The sequence below is a fragment of the Salminus brasiliensis genome, chromosome 12 (genome assembly GCF_030463535.1).
Source record: "Salminus brasiliensis chromosome 12, fSalBra1.hap2, whole genome shotgun sequence".
NCBI classification, from domain to species: Eukaryota; Metazoa; Chordata; class Actinopteri; order Characiformes; family Bryconidae; genus Salminus; species Salminus brasiliensis.
In genome coordinates, this window is record NC_132889.1 from 39,958,709 (window position 1) to 39,983,414 (window position 24,706).

Consider the following 24,706-nt stretch of genomic DNA (forward strand, 5'->3'; position numbering starts at 1 on the left):
CAACGCATTGTGAGGACAGCTGAGAGGATCATCGGAGTCTCTCTCCCCTCCGTCATGGACATTTACACCACCCACTGCATCCGCAAAGCAACCAGCATTGTGGATGACTCCACCCACCCTTCACACAGACTGTTCTCCCTCCTGCCATCAGGAAGAAGGTACTGCAGCATCCGGTCCAACACGACCAGCCTCTGCAACAGCTTCTTCCACCAAGCCATCAGACTTCTCAACTCAACTTCTGAACTGATGTCCTTTCTGCTACATGCACACACATACACACACACACACACACACACACACACACACACACACACACACACACACACACACACACACTCTCTCTCTCTCTCCAACCATTTACCCCAGACAACATGGGAAGCATTTGCACTAATAACTTTACTACCTCACTGGACTCAATATTTATTACACACTGCAGAATTTGCACACTACCCACAATTATGTATTATCCTCTGTCTGTAATGTGTTGTGTTGTCTGTCTGCACTTGTGTTCTGTATGCACTGTGTCTATGTTGCACCATGGTCCTGGAGGAACGTTGTTTGGTTTCACTGTGTTCTCTGTATGTAGCTGAAATGACAGTAAAACCCACTTGACTTGACTTGAGTTAGCTGCCGGGGCTGAGCCTAAACAACTACACAAACCTACAGGCAGAGCCTGGGGAAAACTATGAATAAAGCAAAAGGGGTGCGCTTGTCAGGCGCGCTGAACTTACACGACTCGAAGGAGTGGGGAGTCAGCCGCCAAACCCAAACGACCGAACCGGTCCGACAGAGGGGTAGCTATCTGCTAGAGCGAGCGTATGAGTACCTCACCACCTGAGCTCCTGAACCTGAGTACGCTCCGACTATGAAGCCTGGCGAGAAACAGTAACAGACCTGCAGTAGCCCCAAACAGACCCTACGGATAACACCACCTAGCTAGTTAGCTTGCACTGCGACCAGTGAATACAGAGTACCAAAGGTAAGCTGAGTATCCTAAGTGCATTGGATGCACTAAGAGCAATTCTCAGCAACCGGCAGCTGACACTAGCCCTACTTAAATACGCCAGCCACAGGTGTAACTCATCAGTAAAACAATGACCGGACATAAGCCACAAACAAACAGAATAACAAGATGGCAACGGTGAATTTCAAAACAAGAGTCCGTGTCAACATTAAAATCCAGAACATAACATAACTGTGAAGAGGGAGTTCATGATCGCCTGCGAGCCGCGTCCCGAGACCGGCCCTGTGGGGCAGGCGCAGCGGTGCGGGCGTGACATCTAATCTTATTGTTTAATATTTAACCATAAACCTAATATTTAACCCTAACCTTAATATTTAACCCTAACCTTAATATTTAATATTTAACCATAAACCTAATATTTAACCCTAACCCTAATATTTAACCCTAACCCTAATGTTTAATATTTAACCCTAACCCTAATGTTTAATATTTAACCCTAACCCTAATATTTAATCCTAACCTTAATGTTTAATATTTAACCCTAACCCTAATGTTTAATATTTAACCCTAACCCTAATATTTAATCCTAACCTTAATGTTTAATATTTAACCCTAACCCTAATATTTAACCCTAACCTTAATGTTTAATAGTTAACCATAAACCTAATATTTAACCCTAACCCTAATGTTTAACCCTAAACCTAATATTTAACCCTAACCTTAATGTTTAATATTTAACCCTAATATTTAACCCTAACCTTAATGTTTAATATTTAACCCTAACCCTAATATTTAACCCTAAACCTAATGTTTAACCCTAAACCTAATATTTAACCCTAACTTTAATATTTAACCCTAACCTTAATGTTTAATATTTAACCCTAAACCTAATGTTTAACCCTAAACCTAATATTTAACCCTAACCTTAATAATTAACCCTAATGTCACCCCGAGGGCGGTCCCGAGCCGCGGACCACAGGCTTCATGTTCAAGGACGTTCACACCCGATTCCTGTTATCATGTTCTGATTCGGGTCACCTGAGAGCTGGGGTACAAAAGGGGAGCAAACGCTAAGGTCTGGCCCGAGAATTACTCTTGCGACGCCAAGCGTTATGTTGGCCTCACGTTCATGAGACTTCTAGGAGAGTCTGTAGTGTTGGATACTCTCCGCTCTATCGGAGCCGTTTCACGTTCAGAGGGAGCTCGCTGTCTGGTTCACCGGTTGGTCGCCGGTGAGATTCGGCGTCCGGTTCCTTTGCACTCTAGTCATGGAAGTTTATCAGCGCCTGACGAGCGCGGTTTGGGTTCCTGTATCTTGGTGTCCTAGTCTTCCCCCCTCCGTTAGGTTGGTCCAGCCTCGCTTTGCTCCCTGGCTGCCTACCAGCCTCAGGTGGCCTTCAGGTTTTGCCCGCATTAGTTTGTCACGTTTCTCTTGTTTCTCCCTCTCTGTTATTGCTGCACTCTTGTGTTTCCCCTGTTTATTTAATAAAACCTTATCATGCATCGCACCGTCCCTGCGAGTGTTCACCTGTCCATGTCTAGCTTAGCCAGCATGACAACTCTAATATTTAACATTTACTCCTAACTTTAATATTTACTCCTAACTTTAATATTTACTCCTAACCTTATTGTTTAATATTTAACCCTAACTTTAATATTTACTCCTAACTTTAATATTTACTCCTAACCTTATTGTTTAATATTTAACCCTAACTTTAATATTTACTCCTAACCTTATTGTTTAATATTTAACCCTAAACCTAATATTTAACCCTAACTTTAATATTTAACCCTAACCTTAATGTTTAATATTTAACCCTAACTTTAATATTTAACCCTAACCTTAATGTTTAATATTTAACCCTAACTTTAATATTTACTCCTAACCTTATTGTTTAATATTTAACCCTAAACCTAATATTTAACCCTAACCTTAATGTTTAATATTTAACCCTAATATTTAAGATTTAACCCTAACCTTAATATTTAAGATTTAACCCTAACCTTAATGTTTAATATTGAACCCTAAACCTAATATTTAACCCTAACATTAAGTAGATCGCTATCACCCCTGTTGTGTTTTGCTTTGTAGTTTTGTTTTTTGCTCTTTTTTTTAATTAAAGTCTTGCAAGTGTTTCCTTGTGTTTACTGCCATGCCTGACAGGCATGACAGTCATTGATTTGGCGCCTCCTCCTGGACAGCTGCGGATTTGTAACTCAGTGTTTGATCTGGGTTTGAGTGAAGTTATTAATTACCCAGAAATCTGTCTCTCACACACACACACATCTATTTCAACAGGATGTTAATGTGGTAAACTACATCACCCACAATGCAATGGGGCACAGTCACACAGTTTTCCAGCTGGACTCTAACATGGACAACAAACAGAGGCACTAATCCCCCACCTAACCCCAACCCTAGATCTAACCCTGCACCTAACCCTAGATCTAACACTGCACCTAAACCTAACCCTGCACCTAACCCTAACATTGTAACCCTGACCTTAATATTTAAAATTTAACCCCAACCTTAATGTTTAATATTTAACCCTGATATTTAAGATTTAACCCTAACATTAATGTTTAATATTTAACCCTAACCCTAATATTTAACCCTAACCCTAATATTTAAAATGTAACCCTATCCTTAATGTTCATTATTTAACCCTAACCCTAATATTTAAGATTTAACCCTACCTTGATGTTTAATATTTAACCATAACCCTAATATTTAACCCTAACCTTAATGTTTAATATTTAACCCTAGATCTAACACTGCACCTAACCCTAGACCTAACCCTAGACCTAACCCTAACCCTAGACATAACCCTAACCCTGCACCTGCACCTAACTCTAGACCTAACCATACATCTAACCCCAACCCTAACCCTAGACCTAATCCTAGACCTAACCATAACCGTAGATCTAACCCTGCACCTAACCCCAACCCTAACCCTAGATCTAACACTGCACCTAACCCTAGAGCTAACCCTAGACCTAACCCTGCACCTAAACCTAACCCTAGACCTAACCATAACCCTAGATCTAACCCTAGATCTAACACTGCACCTAACCCTAACCCTAGATCTAACACTGCACCTAACCCCAACCCTAACCCTAGATCTAACCCTGCACCTGGGCAGTGGTGGCTCAGCGGTTAGAGCGCCGGGATATCGATAACAGGGTTGTGGGTTCGATTCCCGGGCTCGGCAAGCTGCCACTGTTGGGCCCTTGAGCAAGGCCCTTTACCCTCTCTGCTCCCCGGACGCTGGAGTTGGCTGCCCACCGCTCTGGGTGTGTGTACTCACTGCCCCTAACACGTGTGTGTGTGTGAGTGTGTTCACTACCAGATGGGTTAAATGCGGAGGACACATTTCGCTGTACAGTCCACACTGTACAGTGACGAATACGTGCACCTTTATCCTTTTTACCTAACCCCAACCCTAGATCTAACCCTGCACCTAACCCCAACCATAGATCTAACACTGCACCTAACCCTAACCCTAGATCTAACCCTAGACCTAACCCTAACCCTAGACATAACCCTAACCCTGCACCTGCACCTAACTCTAGACCTAACCATACATCTAACCCCAACCCTAACCCTAGACCTAATCCTAGACCTAACCATAACCATAGATCTAACCCTGCACCTAACCCCAACCCTAACCCTAGATCTAACACTGCACCTAACCCTAGAGCTAACACTAGACCTAACCCTGCACCTAAACCTAACCCTAGACCTAACCATAACCCTAGATCTAACCCTAGATCTAACACTGCACCTAACCCTAACCCTAGATCTAACACTGCACCTAACCCCAACCCTAACCCTAGATCTAACCCTGCACCTAACCCCAACCCTAGATCTAACCCTGCACCTAACCCCAACCATAGATCTAACACTGCACCTAACCCTAACCCTAGATCTAACCCTAGACCTAACCCTGCACGTAGACCTAACCCTAGAGCTAACCATAACCCTACAGTGTATCACAAAAGTGAGTACACCCCTAATTTCTGCAGATATTTAAGTTTTCATGCGACAACACTGATAAAAAGTACACTTTGATACAATGAACAGTCGTCTGTGTGCAGCTTATATAACAGTGTACATTTATTCTTCCCTCAAAAGAACTCAATATACAGACATTATTGTCTAAACCACCGGCAACGAAAGTGAGTGAGTGAGAGTTACTGAAGTGTCAATATTTTGTGTGGCCACCATTATTTTCCAGAACTGCCTCAACTCTCCTGAGCATGGAGTTTACCAGAGCTTCACAGGTTGCCACTGGAATGCTTTTCCTCTCCATGACGACATCACAGAGCTGGTGGATATTCGAGACTTTGTGATCTTCCACCTTCCGCTTGAGGATACCCCAAAGATGTTCTACTGGATTTAGGTCTGGAGACATGCTTGGCCAGTCCATCACCTTTACCCTCAACCTCTTTAATAAAGCAGTGGTCATCTTAGAGGTGTGTTTGGGGTCATTATCATGCTGGAACACTGCCCTGTGACCCAGTTTCCGGGGGGAGGGGATCATGCGCTGCTTCAGTATTTCACAGAACATATTGGAGTTCATGTGTCCCTCAATGAAATGTAACTCCCCAACACCTGCTGCACTCATGCAGCCCCAGACCATGGCATTCCCACCACCATGCTTGACTGTAGGCACGACACACTTATCTTTGTACTCCTCACCTAACTGCCCCCACACATGCTTGAGACCATCTGAACCAAACAAATTAACCTTGGTCTCATCAGACCATAGGGCATGGTTCCAGTAATCCATGTCCTTTGTTGACATGTCTTCAGCAAACTGTTTGTGGGCTTTCTTGTGTACAGACTTCAGAAGAGGCGTCCTTCTGGGGTGACCGCCATGCAGACCAGTTTGATGTAGTGTGTGGCGTATGGCCTGAGCACTGACAGGCTGACCCCCCCACCTCTTCAATCTCTGCAGCAATGCTGACAGCACTTCTGCGCCTATCTTTCAAAGACAGCATTTGAATGTGACGCTGAGCACGTGCACTTAGCTTCTTTGGACGACCAACGCGAGGTCTGTTCTGAGTGGACGCTGCTCTTTTAAAACGCTGGATGATCTTGGCCACTGTGCTGCAGCTCAGTTTCAGGGTGTTGGCAATCTTCATGTAGCACAGGTGCCATGTTGGAACTTTCAGTGACCAGTATGAGAGAGTGTGAGAGCTGTACTACAAAATTGAACACACCTGCTCCCTATGCACACCTGAGACCTAGTAACACTAACGAGTCACATGACATTTTGGAGGGAAAATGACAAGCAGTGCTCAATTTGGAAATTTAGGGGTGTAGTCTCTTAGGGGTGTAGTCTCTTAGGGGTGTACTCACTTGGGTTGCCGGTGGTTTAGACATTAATGGCTGTATATTGAGTTATCTAACCCTAGATCTAACCCTGCACCTGAACCCAACCTTAACCCTAGACCTAACCCTGCAGAGCGTCCAATCACAGCACTGCAGAGACCTCACCTGCAAACATAAAGCAAAAATATGAATCAGTCATGAACAGCTTCATTCTGCACTTTATCAGTTTATCGTAACAACAGTAATTCAACACTGTAAAACACTTTTACTGTAAAAGCTGTAAGGTAACACTGTTTTTCTGAAGTAGTAATATTGTAAATTTACAGTAATCTAACACTTCATAATAATGTCACAGTTTTACAGTTTTGCACTGCATTTACAACAAATCTAATTTTTTTTATGGGAAGCGTCGGTTCTGTCACAGGTGACTGTGCTGTGCATGATGGGAGAATCAGATTCAGCAGCAATGTGTTGACGTTTCCCCGACCAAACAAATAAATCTGATCAAACACCCCCACAAAACCCAACATCTGAAACATGACATTTTCAGAAAAGCCCAAATATTCATACAGAACTTTCAAAATTCAAGATCTGGGCGGGAGGTCCTAAGGTGTGATACCCAGGGGGTTCCGAGGGGTCCAAGTAACACTGCTGCTCATTTTCACCGATAGCTGAGGTTTCTCACTGGCTGCGATTCCTATCCCAGGTGAACCCTTCTTTCTGTGCTGTATGGAACCCTGTTTAAGGGTGAAACGGAGGGGAATTTCAAACGTAGCATTTTCGGAAAGCATGCATTAATAAACACCCGGATAACACTGACAGTTACATCATCACACACCTCAGGAAACAGAGCGTCCACGTCTACACTGCGCTCACAACCCCCAACACACCCCACTCCTCACCACAGCACTGTCCCCGTCTATGATCAGGTTCTAGATTCTTCTGCTCCGGGTCATTTGAACGTTTCAGTCTTTTCTCTCCTCCTCTGGTTCAGTCATGTTTACGCTGTAACTACGATCGTCTCTTTTTAAAATCGATAGTTTACTTAAAATTGGACCACCCCCCCCCCCCCCCTCAAACCCACCCACCCACTCACTCAAAACACTGGAGCTATGAGACTAATGTAGCTAACAAGGAACTAGAGCATAATAGGTGTTGGTATAGTATTAGTGTTGGTGTAGGTGTTGCGGTAGGTGTTGGTGTTCATGCTGGTGTAGTTACTGTTGTAGGAGTTGTGCTGGTATTGATATTGATGTTGGTGTTGGTGTCGGTATTAGTGTGCATATAGGTATTGGTGTAGATGTTTGTATAGGTGTAGGTTGGCAGTAGCTGCTGTTAGACTGTTGGTCAGAAAAGCGACCTGAGAAACACAAGCACACAGGAAGGTCACGGTGGTGGTCTGGTGGTTGTTTTTGGTTTACCACCCAGAAAAAATCCCAAAAATACTAAAATTCCCAAATCTTAATACTTTCAAATGTTCATATTTCTCACAAAGTTTAAACAATTTGAATACAGAGACCGGTCAGAAGTTCGTGAAAGGTCTGTAGCTGAACTGACTGGCTGCAGTATGAGAACAGCCACCGTCAGCTTCCTTCAGAGATTAGGCCACTGATTGACGATGCAGGAATTTGACAGGGCTGAAGTAGCATCCCTGATCTGAAGCCACGGTCGTTCTTCCTCTTCAGCAGCAGAACTGTCGGTGTCAGGAGCTGACATCATAACATGTGATGGATGATTTAACAGTGCCACTCCCGTTCCCAAACGGGTCTGTTAGAGATTACTGAACATGGAAGTGGGATGATTGTGAAGTGTGACGGCCCAGTTAGCACTATGCTAATTGGTGGGGTACAAGGTTTGCTTGTTTGTTAGCTACGTTAGCCATGTAGCTCCAGTGTAAAACTAAAGAAACAGTCTGATCAACTAGGTTTTAGGTAACAGAGGAAATGTAGTTTCCAGCAGTGAATTCAACCAGAACGAGTCTCTGTCCCCCCTGCCCCCACTCTGTTTTTCACCGGTCAAGACCAATCAGTAGTGGACTCCGCTCCTCCTTCTGACTCTCGTTCTTCAGGTCAGCGAACACCTGAGTGAAGTAATGCGGGTCGGAGTTGAGCTGCAGCATTTTAGTGCTCATGCGCTCGATGATGTCGAGGCAGCGGTCCCAGAATGCCTCCTTCTCCGTCTCCACCAGGAATGGCTTCAGGGGGTACGAGATCTCATTGCCCATGTACGAGTAGCTCAGGTAGAGGCAGGTGAGCAGGACGGCCTGCAGCTCACGCTCGCTAGACACCTCCGCCGAGATCACATCCCGACACAGCATGTAGAGGAAGACGACGTTGGCAGGGGTGATGAAGCCCTGGTCCTGCCAGCCCTGCAGCAGGAGTGACCGGTCCACGCTCCGCAGCCACAGCACCGGGTCTGCGGGGGTCATCCGCTTCAGTCGAAAACAGCGGTGGCACAAGAACTCGCCCAGACTCCGCAACAGCTCACTAGTGGAGGCCTGCACAATCACTCGCTTTGGCGTGCCTGCGTTAGCGTTAGCCTGACCCGCACAACTGCTAATGGACGTCCGCTTGGTGGTGGTGACCATGCTGCTAGTGGTTTTAGATGCCGGAATGGAGCTGACTGCTGTTTCCTGGGCGAACGTGGACAGGTTTGCGCAGGACTGGGATTTCTTCAGGTTTTGTGTGTTCAGGTTCTCTGTGCCGGCCTCGTCCTGACTGTCTCCGGAGGAGAGCTTCTTAGAACCTTTCCTCTTTGCTGAAACGGCCACAATCCGTTTCCATGGCAACACACTGATCAGAGACTGCCGCTTCAGGCCTTTTTCTTTGGCATTTTTGCTGTTCTGGACGGCCGTGTAGTGACCCACCATCGGCGGGATTTCATCCAACAGTCCAGCTTTGCGGTAACTCGGGGAGACGGAGAGGACAGTACCCATGTTGCCTCTGGGGAGGGGGCCTTAGGCCAGGTAAGGATACGCTGTGCCTCGACGGGACCTAAAATACATAAACCAAAATCAACAAGGTCATAAAACAAAAGAACAGAGAAGGGGACCAACAGAGAGTACCCAGACTAAACCCTGACTAAACCCAGGCTAAACCCAGGCTAAACCAAGACTAATCCAAGAATAAAGCCAGACTAAACCAAGAATAAACCCAGGCTAAACCAAGAATAAAGCCAGACTAAAACAAGACTAACCCAAGAATAAAGCCAGACTAAACCAAACTAACCCAAGAATAAAGCCAGACTAAACCAAGAATAAAGATAGACTAAAGCCAGACTAAAGCAAGACTAAACTAAGGCTAAACCAAGAATAAAGCCAGACTAAAGCCAGACTAACCCAAGAATAAAGCCAGACTAAACCCAGAATAAAGCCAAACTAACCCAAGAATAAAGCCAGACTAAACCAAGAATAAAGCCAGACTAAAGCCAGACTAAACCCAGAATAAAGCCAGACTAAACCAAGAATAAAGCCAGACTAAAGCCAGACTAAACCCAGAATAAAGCCAGACTAAACCAAGAATAAAGCCAGACTAACCCAAACTAACCCCAGAATAAACCCAGAATAAACCCAGAATAAAGCCAGACTAAACCCAGAATAAACCCAGAATAAAGCCAGACTAAACCAAGAATAAAGCCAGACTAACCCAAACTAACCCAAGAATAAAGCCAGACTAAAGCCAGACTAACCCAAGAATAAAGCCAGACTAAAGCCAGACTAACCCAAACTAACCCAAGAATAAAGCCAGACTAAACCAAAAAAAAAAGCCAGACTAAACCAAGACTAAAGCCAGACTGAGTGCTGAGTGAGGGTAAGCAGGAGCAGTGCTGCATCTCTGTTCAGCTATTTCAGATCACAAACAACATGGAGCCCGAACGCGCGCGCGCACACACACACACACACACACACACACACACACACACACAGCTCGGTGTAAATGGTCAGGTCTGATTTGCTCACCGGTTAGATGTCAGACGGGCTCCGCGCGCCGTTCTTATTCACCGTTATCCGCTGTCATAATAATGACGATGATGATGATGATGAAGCGCGCGCTGTGCTGCTTGATCTCCGCGGTGCTGAATCTCTAAAGATAAACAGCTCGCACAGATTCAGAACCTCGCGCTCCGCTTTAGTCTCGTGTCACATCCTGTCCTTTATTCCATCATTAGTCATTAATGTGCGCGCGCCTTTAATTCACATTCATCTGCAGTCCGTCTCCTCTGCGCGCCTGTCTGCTCCGGGGGCGCGCGATCACTGCATCAAACGCGGTTCTGTGTATGTTGCGGTAACCTCAAATATCAAAGAGAAGGCGCGAGCCTAAACTATAAACACCAAAACAAATAAAAACAAACAAATTCATCTGTAAGAGCTCGAGCTCACATTTAGACCCCCGCCACGAGCCTGCACTGCAGCTTTGTGTTTGTGCGTGCGCTGCAGTGACGCTGATTCTCCGCCCACACAGCAGCCTGTTTCACACTCACCTTCATCATCATCATCATCACCTTCATAACATTCATCACCTCTGCCTAAGTGGCCATCATCATCATCCTCATCTTCCTCATCATCGCCCTCTTCATCATCACCCTCATCAACACAACCTAAATTATCTTCTTCATCATTACCACCACCCTCCTCATCATCACCATAATCAATACCTAAATTATCATCTTTATCTTCCTCATCATTACCATCACCCTCTTCATCACCATCACTCTCATCATCACCATCATTACTATCTAAATTATCACTTTCATCTTCCTCATCATTACCATCACCCTCTTCATCACCATCACTCTCATCATCACCATCATTACTACCTAAATTATCACTTTCATCTTCATCATCATCACCATCATTCTCTTCATCACCATCACTCTTATCATCACCATCATCAATACCTAAATTGTCACCTTTATCTTCATCTTCCTCATCATCACCCACTTCATCATCCCCATAATCATGACGGATAAATTATCACCTTCATCTTCACCTTCATCACTACCTAAATTACACTATACTGAACTGAATTACACTGAACTGAACTGAATTACACTGAACTGAATTACACTGAACTGAACTGAATTACACTGAACTGAATTACACTGAACTGAACTGAATTACACTGAACTGAACTGAATTACACTGAACTGAACTGAATTACATTGAACTGAATTACACTGAACTGAACTGAATTACACTGAACTGAATTACACTGAACTGAACTGAATTACACTGAACTGAATTACACTGAACTGAACTGAATTACACTGAACTGAATTACACTGAAGTGAACTGAATTACATTGAACTGAACTCACATTTAGACCCCTGCCACGAGCCTGCACTGCAGCTTTGTGTTTGTGCGTGCGCTGCAGTGACGCTGATTCTCCGCTCACACAGCAGCCTGTATCACACTCACCTTCATCATCATCATCATCATCATCATCATCACCTTCATAACATTCATCACCTCTGCCTAAGTGGCCATCATCATCATCACTGAACTGAACTGAATTACTCTCAACCAAATTAGACTGAACAGAATTACACTGAACCGAGTTACACTGAACTGAATTGAATTGCACTGACATGATATTACACTGAACCGAATTACACTGAACTGAATCAAGTTACACTGAACTGAAAAACACTGAAGTGAATCACTCTGAATTTGACTGAATTAAACTGAACTGAATTACACTGAACTGACCTGAATTACACTGAACTGAACTGAATTACACTGAACAGAATTACACTGAACTGAATTACACTGAACTGAACTGAACTGAATTACACTGAACTGAATTACAATAAAATACATTTCGCTGAACTAAACTAAATTACACTGAACTGAATTACACTGAACCGAATTACACTGGACTGAATTACAATTAATTTAACTGAATTACACTGAACTGAACTCATTTACACTGAACTGAATTACACTGAACTGAACTCATTTACACTGAACTGAATTACATTGAACCAAATTACACTGAACTGAACTAAATTACACTGATGTAAACTGAATCACACTGAATTGAACTGATTACACTGAACAGAATTACATTGAACTGAACTGAATTACACTGAACTGACCTGAATTACACTGAACTGACCTGAATTACACTGAATCGAATTACACTGAACTGAAATACAATTAACTGAACTAAATTACACTGAACTGAATAACAATGAACTGAATTACACTGAACTGAATTACACTGAACTGAACTGACTTACATTGAACTGAACTGAATTACACTCAAGTTAACTGAAGCACACTAAATTTAACTGAATTACACTGAACAAAATTACACTCAAGTTAACTGAATTGCATTGAACTGAACTGAATTACACTGAAGGGAAATGAATTACACTGAACTGAATTACACTGAACCGAGTTAAACTGAACTGAATTGAACTACACTGAACCGAATTACACTGAACTGAATTACTCTCAACCAAATTAGACTGAACAGAATTACACTGAACCGAGTTACACTGAACTGAATTGAATTGCACTGACATGATATTACACTGAACCGAATCACACTGAACTGAATCAAGTTACGCTGAACTGAAATACACTGAAATGAATCACTCTGAATTTGACTGAATTAAACTGAACTGAATAACATTGAACTGAACTGAATTACACCGAACCGAGTTACACTGAACCGAATTACACTGAACTGAATTACACTGAACAGAATTACACTAAACCGAGTTACACTGTACTGAATTGAACTACACTGAACAGAATTACACTGAATCGAGTTACACTGAGATGAATTGAATTGTAATGAAATAATATTTCACTGAACCGAATTACACTGAACTGAATCAAGTTACACTGAACTGAACTACACTGAACTGAATCACTCTGAATTTGACTGAATTACACTGAACTGAATAACATTGAACTAAACTGAATTACACTGAACCGAGTTACACTGAACTGAATTGAACTACACTAAACCGAATTACACTGAACTGACCCGAGTTACACTGAAATGAACTGAATTACACTGAACTGAATTACACTGAACTGAATTACACTGAACCGAATTACACTGAACAGAATTACACTGAACTGAGTTACACTGAACTGACCAGAATTACACTGAACTGAACTGAATTACACTGAACTGACCAGAATTACACTGAACTGAATTACACTGAACTGACCAGAATTACACTGAACTGAACTGAATTAGACTGAACTGAACTGAATTACACTGAACCGAATTACACTGAACAGAATTACACTGAACTGAACTGAACTGAATTAAATTGAACTGGATTAGACTTAACTGAATTACATTAAACCAAATTACACTGAACTAAATCAAATTACACTGGATTGAACTAAATTACACTGAAACAAGGTACACTGAACTGAATTGAACTACACTGAACTGAATTACACTGAATTGAATTGCACTGAACTGAACTGAATTACATTGAAATGAACTTAATTACACTGAACTAAACTTAATTACAGTTAACTGAACTGAATTACACTGAACTGAACTGAATTACACTGAACTGAATTACACTGAACTGAACTGAATTACGCTGAACTGAACTGAAATACACTGAACTGAACTGAATTACGCTGAACTGAACTGAATTACACTGAACTGAACTGAATTAGACTGAACTGAATTAGTCTGAAATTAACTGAATTACACTGAACTGAACTGAATTACACTGAACTGAATTACACTGAAATGAGCTGAATTACACTGAACTGAACTGAATTAGACTGAACTGAATTACACTGAACAGAATTACACTGAACTGAATTGAACTACACTGAAACGAATTACACTGAACAGAATTACACTGAACAGAATTACACTGAACTGAGTTACATTGAACTGAATTGAACTACACTGAACCAAATTACACTGAACTGAATTACACTGAACTGAACTGAATTACACTGAACTGAATTACACTGAACTGAACTGAATTACGCTGAACTGAACTGAAATACACTGAACTGAACTGAATTACGCTGAACTGAACTGAATTACACTGAACTGAACTGAATTAGACTGAACTGAATTAGTCTGAAATTAACTGAATTACACTGAACTGAACTGAATTACACTGAACTGAATTACACTGAAATGAGCTGAATTACACTGAACTGAACTGAATTAGACTGAACTGAATTACACTGAACAGAATTACACTGAACTGAATTGAACTACACTGAAACGAATTACACTGAACAGAATTACACTGAACAGAATTACACTGAACTGAGTTACATTGAACTGAATTGAACTACACTGAACCAAATTACACTGAACTGAATTACACTGAAAAGAATTACACTGAACCGAGTTACACTGAACTGAATTGAATTACACTGAAAAAAATTACACTGAACCGAGTTAAACTGAACTGAATTACACTGAACAAAATTACACTGAACCGAGTTAAACTGAACTGAATTGAATTGTGCTGAAATGATATTTCACTGAACCGAATTACACTGAACTGAATCTCTCTGAATTTGACTGAATTACAATGAACTGAATTACATTGAACTGAACTGAATTACACTGAACTGACCTGAATTACACTGAACTGAATTACACTGAACCGAGTTACACTGAATTGAATTGAACTACACTGAACCGAATTACACTGAAGTAACCCGAGGTACACTGAAATGAACTGAATTACACTGAACTGAACTGAAATACACTGAACTGAATTACACTGAACTGAATTACACTAAACTGACCAGAATTACACTAAACTGAACTGAATTAGACTGAACTGAACTGAATTACACTGAACTGGATTAGACTGAACTGAATTACACTAAACCAAATTACACTGAACTAAATCAAATTACATGAGATTGGACTAAATTACACTGAACTGAATTGAACTACACTGAACAGAATTACACTGAACAGAATTACACTGAACTGAATTACACTGAACTGAACTGAATTACACTGAACAGAATTACACTGAACTGAATTACACTGAACTGAACTGAACTACACTGAACTGAGTTGCACTGAACTGAACTGAATTAAACTGAAATGAACTTAATTACACTGAACTGAACTGAATTACACTGAACTGAATTGCACTGAACTGAACCAAGTTACACTGAACCAAGTTACACTGAACTGAATTACAATTAACTAAGTTACACTGAACTGAATGGAATTACACTGAACTGAATGACACTGAAACAAATTACACTGAACTGAACTGAATTACACTGAACTGAATTACACTGAACTGAATTAAATTACTTTGAACTGATTTAAATTGCACTGAATAGAATTGAATTACACTGAACTGAATTACATTGAACTGAATTAAATTACAATGACATCAATTAAATTACACTGAATTGAATTGAAGTACACTGAACTGAACCTAATTACACCGAACTGAATTAAATTACACTGAATTGAATTGAAGTACACTGAACTGAACCTAATTACACTGAACTGAATTAAATTACACTGAATTGAAATGACGTACACTGAACTGAATTACACTGAACCAAATTACACTGAACTGATTTACACTGAACCAAATTACACTGAACTGATTTGCACTGAACTAAATTACACTGAACCAAGTTACACTGAACCAAATTACACTGAACTGAATTGAATTACAATTAACTGAACTAATTTACACTGAACCAACTTACACTGAACTGAATTACACTGAACTGAAATACAATTAACTGAACTAATTTACACTGAACCAAATTACACTAAACCAAATTAAACTGGATTGAACTAAATTACACTGAACTAAAGAACACTGAACTGAACTGAATTACACTGAACTGAACTGAATTAGACTGAACTGAATTACACTGAACTGAATTACACTGAACTGAACTGAACTGAATTACACTGAACTGAATTACACTGAACTGAACTGAATTACACTGAACTGAACTGAACTGAATTACACTGAACTGAATTACACTGAACTGAACTGAATTACACTGAACTGAATTACACTGAACTGAACTGAAGTACACTGAACTGAATTACACTGAACTGAACTGAAGTACACTGAACTGAATTACACTGAACTGAATTACACTGAACTGAACTGAACTGAATTACACTGAACTGAATTACACTGAACAGAACTGAATTACACTGAACTGAATTACACTGAACTGAACTGAATTAGACTGAACTGAATTACACTGAACTGAATTAGACTGAACTGAACTGAATTAGACTGAACTGAATTAGACTGAACTGAATTACACTGAACTGAACTGAATTACACTGAACTGGATTACACTGAACTGAATTACACTGAACTGAACTGAATTACACTGAACTGAACTGAACTGAATTACACTGAACTGAATTACACTGAACTGAAATGAACTGAATTACACTGAAATTAACTGAATTACACTGAACTGAACTGAATTAGACTGAACTGAATTACACTGAACTGAACTGAATTAAAATTTTAATGAAGCGAGCGTTTCCATTTTATCTAACTACATCTCCCAGAATGCTCTGTAGTCTGTAGTTATTTCCTGTGGTCGGACAAGACACGCCCACGCCAGCTACGATTGCCCACTTGCTTTTTTCGTCACGGTAAGATGACGAGCCCCTTACGTTTGCCAATCCTTGCTCAGCTCCCTCTATCGCGACCTCGAACTTCCAACCAATCCCAGCGCAGGAGGGGCAGGCCCCGCCCTAAAGCGGGTGTGTTTGGCCTGAAAGCGGGTGTGTTGTGCGCTGTGTTGGGGAGTGTGTGTAAGATGGCGGCTGCGGCGGTGGAGTTCCAGAGAGCGCAGTCTCTCCTCATCACGGACAGAAACGCCAGCATTGATATTTTACACGCGATCGGTAGGTCTGGGTAACGTGTGAACCGCTCGAGCCACATCATCACCGGCACCGGGACCTTCACCGCAGCACGGCGGAGCCGCTAACCCGGGCGCTGCTGCTGACTCACCGGCTACAGCAGCTAACTGCTAACGGCTAAATGAGCTCCGTTTCTCAGACTAATGGCTGTTTTCGTTCCGGGTGGCTTTACAGGCTCTGTCTGGGAGTCTGTGGTTTTAGAGATGGCGCGTGTTGTTTATCCGCGGTCTGACCGCACTGCTGTTGAGGGGTCAGTCCTCAGCTTCGAGTTAAAGGATTCGGTCCACCTTAAAAGCTGCAGCGGCGTCGCTACTGGAGCAGCTGCGCTGTTTAAGGTGGACCTGTTCTCTCGAACACGGGCTTTAATATTTAACACCCTAACCCTAAACACCCTAACCCTAAACACCCTAACCCTAAACACCCTAACCCTAAACCACCCTAACCCTAAACACCCTAACCCTAACCCACCCTAACCCTAAACACCCTAACCCAGCCTAACCCTAACCCTGTTCCCTCGAACACGGGCTTTAATATTTAACACCCTAACCCTAAACACCCTAACCCTAAACACCCTAACCCTAAACACCCTAACCCTAAACACCCTAACCTTAACCTTAACACCATTTCAAGCCTTTCTGGGCTGTTCTACTAATAAACGCTCTGTGCTGGATGTTTCTGTCATAGTTTATGTCTAAACTAAAGAGGGAGCGGGAGGGGGAGGGAGGGAGGGAGGGGGGGGTAGAGAAACTGACCCACTGATTTCTTTGAGTTGGTGAATGGAAGCAGGCATCCGTCACCATGACTACAACACAGATACAGCCCATAATTTATCTCCTATCCAAACCCACCAGTGCAGCTACTCGAGTCTTCTGAGTTTTATAAGGAATGATGATGATGATGAAGATGATGATGATGATGATGAAGGTAAAATAGTGAATAGAGAATCTGAACTAATGCAGTTCTCTTTAGGGACTACTTTCTGTAGCTGCACTACACCCTGCAGCATGTATCCCTCCACCATTTTAATGATCTGGTTCTAAAAGCAGGTTCTAGAGCCGAGCTCTTCTCAGAAACATGGCTTGGTACTTTGTGGTGGACTAGAACTGAGTCTTACAGTAGAACCCCATTCTTGTGGTTCTGCAGTGAAGCGTGATGTGCAGGACAGTGATGAGGAGGCTGTGCGTGTCAAGGAGCAGAGCATCCTGGAGCTTGGAGGGCTTCTGGCCAAAACCGGACAGGCTGCTGGTACGAGCTTTATACCTCTCAATTACTGACCAATAACACAGACCGGACAGGTCACTGGTAAGAGCCTTTCTGACTTTATGATTTATTTGTGTGTGTGTGTGTGTGTGTGTGTGTATATAGAGTTGGGGGGGCTGCTGAAGTACGTGCGTCCGTTCCTGAACTCCATCAGTAAGGCGAAGGCGGCCCGGTTGGTGCGCTCCCTGCTCGACCTGTTCTTGGACATGGAGGCAGCAACAGGTCAGGAGGTTGAGCTCTGTCTTGAGTGCATTGAGTGGGCCAAATCCGAAAAGAGGACGTTCCTCCGACAGGCCCTGGAGGTATACACACACACACACGCTTTACCAGTTAACCAGCCCACTGGCCACTTCTGTAGAGAATCCCACAGAGTTGTTTGATGTAGAGTCTAGGACAGGGCCTACGGACTGGCAGAGGAGGGGTCTGAAGGCAACAGAGGAGTGAGGTGTTCAGCAGGCTGGGGTTCACAGACTGACTATAGTGGAAGATTTTAAAGATAGACTGCTTTGATACACACACACACTTTATGAGGGTATGTATGTATGTGTGTGTGTGTGTGTGTTTTCTCAGGCCCGTCTGGTCTCTCTTTATTTTGACACTAAGCGGTATCAGGAGGCTCTGCAGCTCGGTGAGTTCAGCACTATCTACTAAGATTGAGAATCACTGATCCTTAATCAGCAGAACACTCATTACACCTGTCTGTGTGCCTGTCTGTGTGCCTGTCTGTGTGCCTGTCTGTGTGCCTGTCTGTGTAGGTTCTGTGCTGCTGCAGGAGCTGAAGAAGTTGGATGATAAGGCTCTGCTGGTGGAGGTTCAGCTGTTGGAGAGTAAGACGTATCACGCTCTCAGTAATCTGCCCAAAGCCCGTGCTGCTCTCACCTCCGCCCGGACCACCGCTAACGCCATCTACTGCCCCCCCAAACTGCAGGCAGCTCTCGACATGCAGTCAGGTCAGACACGCTTTCTCTCTTTCTCTCTCACACACACACACACACACACACACACACACACTCTGCAGTGAGGTGTAATGACCAAACAGAATTAGCAGTTTGAGATGACATGGTGGAGCTCATATCTACAACTTCGTGCGAAATGAACTGCAGGCAGTGTTGCAGTGATGTTATCCGCTGAGGTGTGTGTGTGTGTGTGTGTGTGTGTGTGTGTGTGTGTGTGTGTGTGTGTGTGTGTTTCAGGAATAATCCACGCTGCAGAGGAGAAGGACTGGAAAACGGCGTATTCGTATTTTTACGAAGCGTTTGAAGGAAATGACTCCATCGACAGCCCACGCGCCATCACCGCTCTCAAATACATGCTGCTCTGCAAAATCATGCTGAACGCGTACGTTCCCCCTGTGCTTTCTATCTAGAAACTGTTCTGGAGTAATGTCACTGCAGCGTGAGCAACTTCTTGATGATGATGATGATGATGATGATGAACAAGCTGACGCTGGTCTATCTTGCAGGCCGGAGGATGTTCAGGCTCTGATCAGTGGAAAACTTGCCCTCAGATACGCTGGCAGGCAGGTGAGTGTAGGTCAGTCTGGGTCATCCCAGGTCAGAACACCAGCATGTTTTTGGCGGCCGGTCTTTAGCACTTTATTAAACTCTGTCAAGCTACTGAAAGGCACACAGTCTGGTTGTGATTGGCTGGATTAGTGTTTTTATGTGATTGACTGCTTCCTAAAGCACAATTGGGTCACTTCTGAAGCTCCTGTAAGATACTGCTGCGCCCCCTGCTATTCACTTTAAATAACCTAAAGTGGGAAAAGCAGTGTGTTAGTGCTGAACTCTGTGTGTGTGTGTTCTGACTGTATGGTGTTTTGTATTGTTCTTCAGACAGACGCTCTAAAGTGTGTCGCCCAAGCCAGTAAGAATCGGTCACTCTCTGACTTTGAGAAGGTGAGAGGTCACTCAATGGTCATTACTTTCAGAAACATAAGAACAGAATTCGCATTAAAATCTTTCTCTGAGATGAGTTTTTGTTTGTTTGTTTGTGTTTGATCTTTTGTCTTTCGGCCGGTTTTATTTTTCCCATTTTTTTCCAACTCAATGTTCCGCCTGTATTCCATGAATGATCTCTGGTGAATCAATGTCCGGTCTGTTTCAGGCTCTGACGGATTACAGGGCGGAGCTGAGGGAAGACCCCATCATCAGCACACATTTGGCCAAACTCTACGACAACCTGCTGGAGCAGAACCTCATCCGAGTTATCGAGCCCTTCTCCAGAGTGCAGGTCAGCTTTTCCTCCTTCATCTGACCAGCTGTTCCTGACTGTTCGTTCCTGACTGGACGTCCCCAAGCCTACCTTTCTTGCCTGTTGTATCAGTTCTCTGTAGTACCTTCTCTTCACGGTTCCTGTCTCTGTTCTTTACAGATTGAGCACATCTCCAGTCTCATCAAACTCTCAAAGGTGAGGAGCTGAGCTAGAACCCCAGCCCTGAGTTCTGTGCTAGTTAAAAACCCTGTCCTAGTTAGAATGTAGTCGAGGTGGGTTCTCCTTTAGCAGTGGGATGTGGTGTTGGAATGGTGTTTAATAGTGTTCTCCTCTGTCGCAGGGAGATGTGGAGAGGAAACTGTCGCAGATGATCCTAGATAAGAAATTTCACGGTAATTTCGCATCAGAACTTTTCGGAAAAGCTCTTCTGTTAGTGTTTCAGTTAAGACATATTTAGATCTGCAGCCGGACGGAGATCACCTGGGTCTCAGTTAGATTTATTTATTTATTTATTTATTTATTTTTAAAAAACCCTAGTCTGAACAAACTTGACTGGATTTTTACTTTCTGGATTCGCTGCCCGTAGTTTCACTCATTTGAGAATTCAAGTCTGTAAGAGAACCTCAACAGCAGATCCTTACTGAGGACCCGTTAACAGAATCCGTTCTTTATTTACTGTGGGGTTCTTCTGCAGGACCGCTTCAGTGTTCTGCAAGCAGAACCTGGTCAATTCTCTTTACCTGTTCATTACCTCTATTGTTCTACAGGTATTCTGGACCAGGGTGAAGGAGTTCTTATTGTATTCGACGAGCCGCCTGTAGATAAAACGTACGAAGCAGCTCTGGAGACCATTCAGAACATGAGCAGGGTGGTGGACTCTCTCTACAACAAAGCCAAGAAGCTCACATAGGTGAGATCCTGAACACCTCCACTGCTGTACAGCATATCTCAACTCCAAATTACACACGCCGTTCACACTGTACTCCACACACACACCTTTCTCTGTCTCTGAAACAGAAAACAGGTTCTTGGACTTAGTCGTAGCAGTAGTGAAACTTTTAGTTCTGTACAGACATATTAAAGTCAGTTAAAGAACCTTCATAACAGGTTCTACTACGGCAGCTGTAGCTGGGGTGAGTAACGAGGTCCGCGGTCTAGTAGTGTCCTGATGTCTCTTCTCTAACAAACCGCCTAAACCTGAGTCTTGAGTAGGAAAAGCACAAAACTGTAGGAATTCATCCCTCCTCCAGCCAGAGGTCTTTACTACAGCAAACACTGAACAACCCTTTGCGCACAGGCGTTAACTTTCTCACTGTTGTGGTTCTCCTTAGGTAGAAGTTTGATTCTAGCAGCTGACAGCAAGGCCGGCGAGGGGTCCAGCGGGGCAGAGACAGACTTAAAGGACTCCTCCCCCCCCCCCCCATCCCCGCCTCTGAAGCGGCTGGTGGGCTGCTTTCCCTCTGACTTTTGGAATGTTCCCTCAGTGGACAGATCTTGGCTGCGGCAGGATTTCCCCCTCTTTGTTTTTCAGCTGTCGTTTGTATGTTGAGCGCCCCCTGCGGGCCATCAGGAAGTACTAATGAAGCGCTCACCTGCTCTGTATGAAATGTAAATATTCATAGATCTCAGACCGATGTGGACACATGGATGATCCACACTGTTGCCAGTGTGAAGGCCTGTCTTCTTGGCCACGGACCACCACCACAATCCCCATTTTCTGTCCCCTATCTCGCACCCTCCTCCCTCGTGTTCCTGCAGGACCTGCTTCAGCTGCACAGGCTGCCTTCATGGCTGCAGTGCCGCAGTCTGGGGTGTTCTTTATAAGCGGAGCAGAAGAGTGGAGGGAAATGTCCAGACTGCATTCCTGCCACCCTGAAACACCTCCAAGCCCCACCTCCAACACCACACCCAACCTCCGTTTGTTGTAAATAACGTTGCCAGGCACCTGCCATGCTGTCACATTTTTATAACGCTAAGACCATAATAAAGTCACCAAGTGTGTGTGTGTGTGTGTGTGTGAGTGTGTGTGAGAGACAGGGATTAATATTATAAAGTAGTTGATATCGGCTGGTTCAGTTATGATCCTTTTGTTCTGTTGCGTTCTAGCAACGCATCTTCTGCTGTACTCTTGGTGCCTTTGGTACGGGCCGGTTCTCCGGTTCAGAGTCTGCAGTGTGGAACTGTTCTACAGTGGAATGCAATGCCTGAATTCATCTCTGAGAAGTGTAGTCAAAAACGGTCTGTTTGACCAGCAGGAGAACCGCACTCATTTGGTTTTAAACCAGCCAACCAAGAGAAAGCAGCTAATGCTAAAACATATACACGCACACATGTACAGGAGGTGAGTTAACTGCAGTGTTGTAAAGGAGCTGAAGTTTCAGGGGATTATTTAAACAAACATAAAGATCAGATCAGCATCAGACGATACTCTGCCTTAAGAGACTCAAACCTCAGTAAATACTTTAGTCACTTTAAATGGATGGTCTATCATAGAATCCTTGTAGAGGTAAAGATTAGGGGTAGGGGTTAGTGTTAAGGGTTAAAGTTAGCGTTAAGTGGTAGGGGTTAGTGTTAAGGGTTAAAGTTAGGGTTAAGGGGTAGGGGTTAGTGTTAAGGGGTAGGGGTTAGTGTTAAGGGTTAAAGTTAGGGTTAAGGGGTAGGGGTTAGTGTTAAGGGGTAGGGGTTAGTGTTAAGGGTTAAAGTTAGGGTTAAGGGGTAGGGGTTAGTGTTAAGGGGTAGGGGTTAGTGTTAAGGGGTAGGGGTTAGGGTTAAGGGTTAAAGTTAGGGTTAAGGGGTAGGGGTTAGTGTTAAGGGTTAAAGTTAGGGTTAAGGGTTAAAGTTAGGGTTAAGGGGTTAGGGTTAAGGGTTAAAGTTAGGGTTAAGGGGTAGGGGTTAGGGTTAAGGGTTAAAGTTAGGGTTAAGGGGTAGGGGTTAGTGTTAAGGGTTAAAGTTAGGGTTAAGGATTAAGGTGCAGGGTTGCGTTCTATAGACAGTCATTAACATTCAGCTTAGAGTTCAGTTGTATCTGATACAGTTGAAGGTGGATGGGGATTCTGTATTGGATGCTGCAGGTGAAGTGATGCCTATAATTCTGTTTGTTGTTAAAAAAAACTGGGTTAGATGGGCTGAAGCGACAGGCTGGTTAAGAGCTGGAGATCATGGGAAACTGGGTTTCCTGCTTCATCACTTGAAAGAAAAGGCATTTGAAGTCGTAGCCAGGGGCCGGTGTTGCTGAGAGGGTCTCTGGGTTTGTTCTTTGTGCTGTGTCTAAAACCCTGCAGGCTGCCACAGACCTGGCACTCTGAGAAACTATACGAGGCCATTAACTCTGCAGTCACTCTTGTTTTATACTTTAACAAAGCAAACCTGAGAAAAGTACCACACAAGTTCTTCCAGTACATCTCATGCAGCATGCAGATAACATGGACTCTGGACCACTGCTACACCCCCTTTCAGGAGGTGTACCTGAGCTTGGCAAATCAGATCACTCCTCCATCTTGCTCCAAACAGGAGCCGCCCACCATCATCACGATTGTCAGTGAAGATTTTGTTCTTCTGTAAAACCACATAAACGTCTGATAAAAGGATATATATATATAATTTTAAAAATACATTTGTGTCTGTCTGAAAACTTTTGGCCACACCTGTACAGTGTGTGTGTGTCTGTGTGTTGTGTAGTGTAGTAAGTGTATATAAACTTGTGTGTTTGGTAGATTATTTCTTGCTTCTTGGCAGTAAATCTTACTCTGTTCATTTCCTTTTTAAATGGAACATGCATGTGTGGGACAAGCAGCAGAGCTGAAGGTGTGGGCTGCACCCCTACAAATTGCCAAAACAGCTTATTCTGCTGCTGCTATTGACACTTGTTCTGAGCTTCAGGTACCCCTCATTGGCACCTGATTGGCAGCACCTGTGAGCATGGGCCCTGCTACAGTGGTCAGTAGGTGTCCGCTCCAAGGATCAGCATGCCACGTTTGACTGATCTGGATAGGGCCCGTTCGATAGGACAACTTCAAGCCGGTGTTCAGCAAC

The 24,706-nt window shown here is 43.3% G+C and overlaps 2 protein-coding genes across 2 annotated transcripts; one reads left to right on the forward strand and one right to left on the reverse strand.

The window, feature by feature from the left end:
• Window positions 1-7,397: 7,397 nt before the first annotated feature.
• On the reverse strand, window positions 7,398-10,752 carry cdk5r1a (cyclin dependent kinase 5, regulatory subunit 1a (p35)). Its single transcript, XM_072693585.1, has 2 exons — window positions 10,261-10,752; window positions 7,398-9,295 (listed from the first exon to the last, which is right to left on the reverse strand). The coding sequence occupies exon 2, from the start codon at window positions 9,235-9,237 to the stop codon at window positions 8,311-8,313; it is 927 nt and encodes a 308-aa protein (XP_072549686.1). The 5' UTR covers window positions 9,238-9,295; window positions 10,261-10,752; the 3' UTR covers window positions 7,398-8,310.
• Window positions 10,753-17,077: 6,325 nt separating this feature from the next.
• psmd11a (proteasome 26S subunit, non-ATPase 11a) lies at window positions 17,078-22,675 on the forward strand. Its single transcript, XM_072693184.1, has 13 exons — window positions 17,078-17,185; window positions 18,344-18,445; window positions 18,566-18,762; window positions 19,031-19,088; window positions 19,216-19,410; window positions 19,654-19,798; window positions 19,923-19,983; window positions 20,296-20,358; window positions 20,567-20,692; window positions 20,834-20,869; window positions 21,015-21,066; window positions 21,442-21,584; window positions 22,006-22,675. The coding sequence occupies exons 1-12, from the start codon at window positions 17,098-17,100 to the stop codon at window positions 21,582-21,584; spliced, it is 1,266 nt and encodes a 421-aa protein (XP_072549285.1). The 5' UTR covers window positions 17,078-17,097; the 3' UTR covers window positions 22,006-22,675.
• Window positions 22,676-24,706: the final 2,031 nt, after the last annotated feature.

Excerpts from the sequence above, each read along its gene's own strand:
- cdk5r1a (XM_072693585.1), bottom strand. The coding sequence starts at position 9,237 with ATGGGTACTGTCCTCTCCGTCTCCCCGAGTTACCGCAAAGCTGGACTG.
- psmd11a (XM_072693184.1), top strand. The coding sequence starts at position 17,098 with ATGGCGGCTGCGGCGGTGGAGTTCCAGAGAGCGCAGTCTCTCCTCATC. Across the intron at positions 17,186-18,343 it reads TGATATTTTACACGCGATCG|TGAAGCGTGATGTGCAGGAC; the intron begins GTAGGTCTGGGT and ends GTGGTTCTGCAG. Across the intron at positions 18,763-19,030 it reads TCCTCCGACAGGCCCTGGAG|GCCCGTCTGGTCTCTCTTTA; the intron begins GTATACACACAC and ends GTGTTTTCTCAG.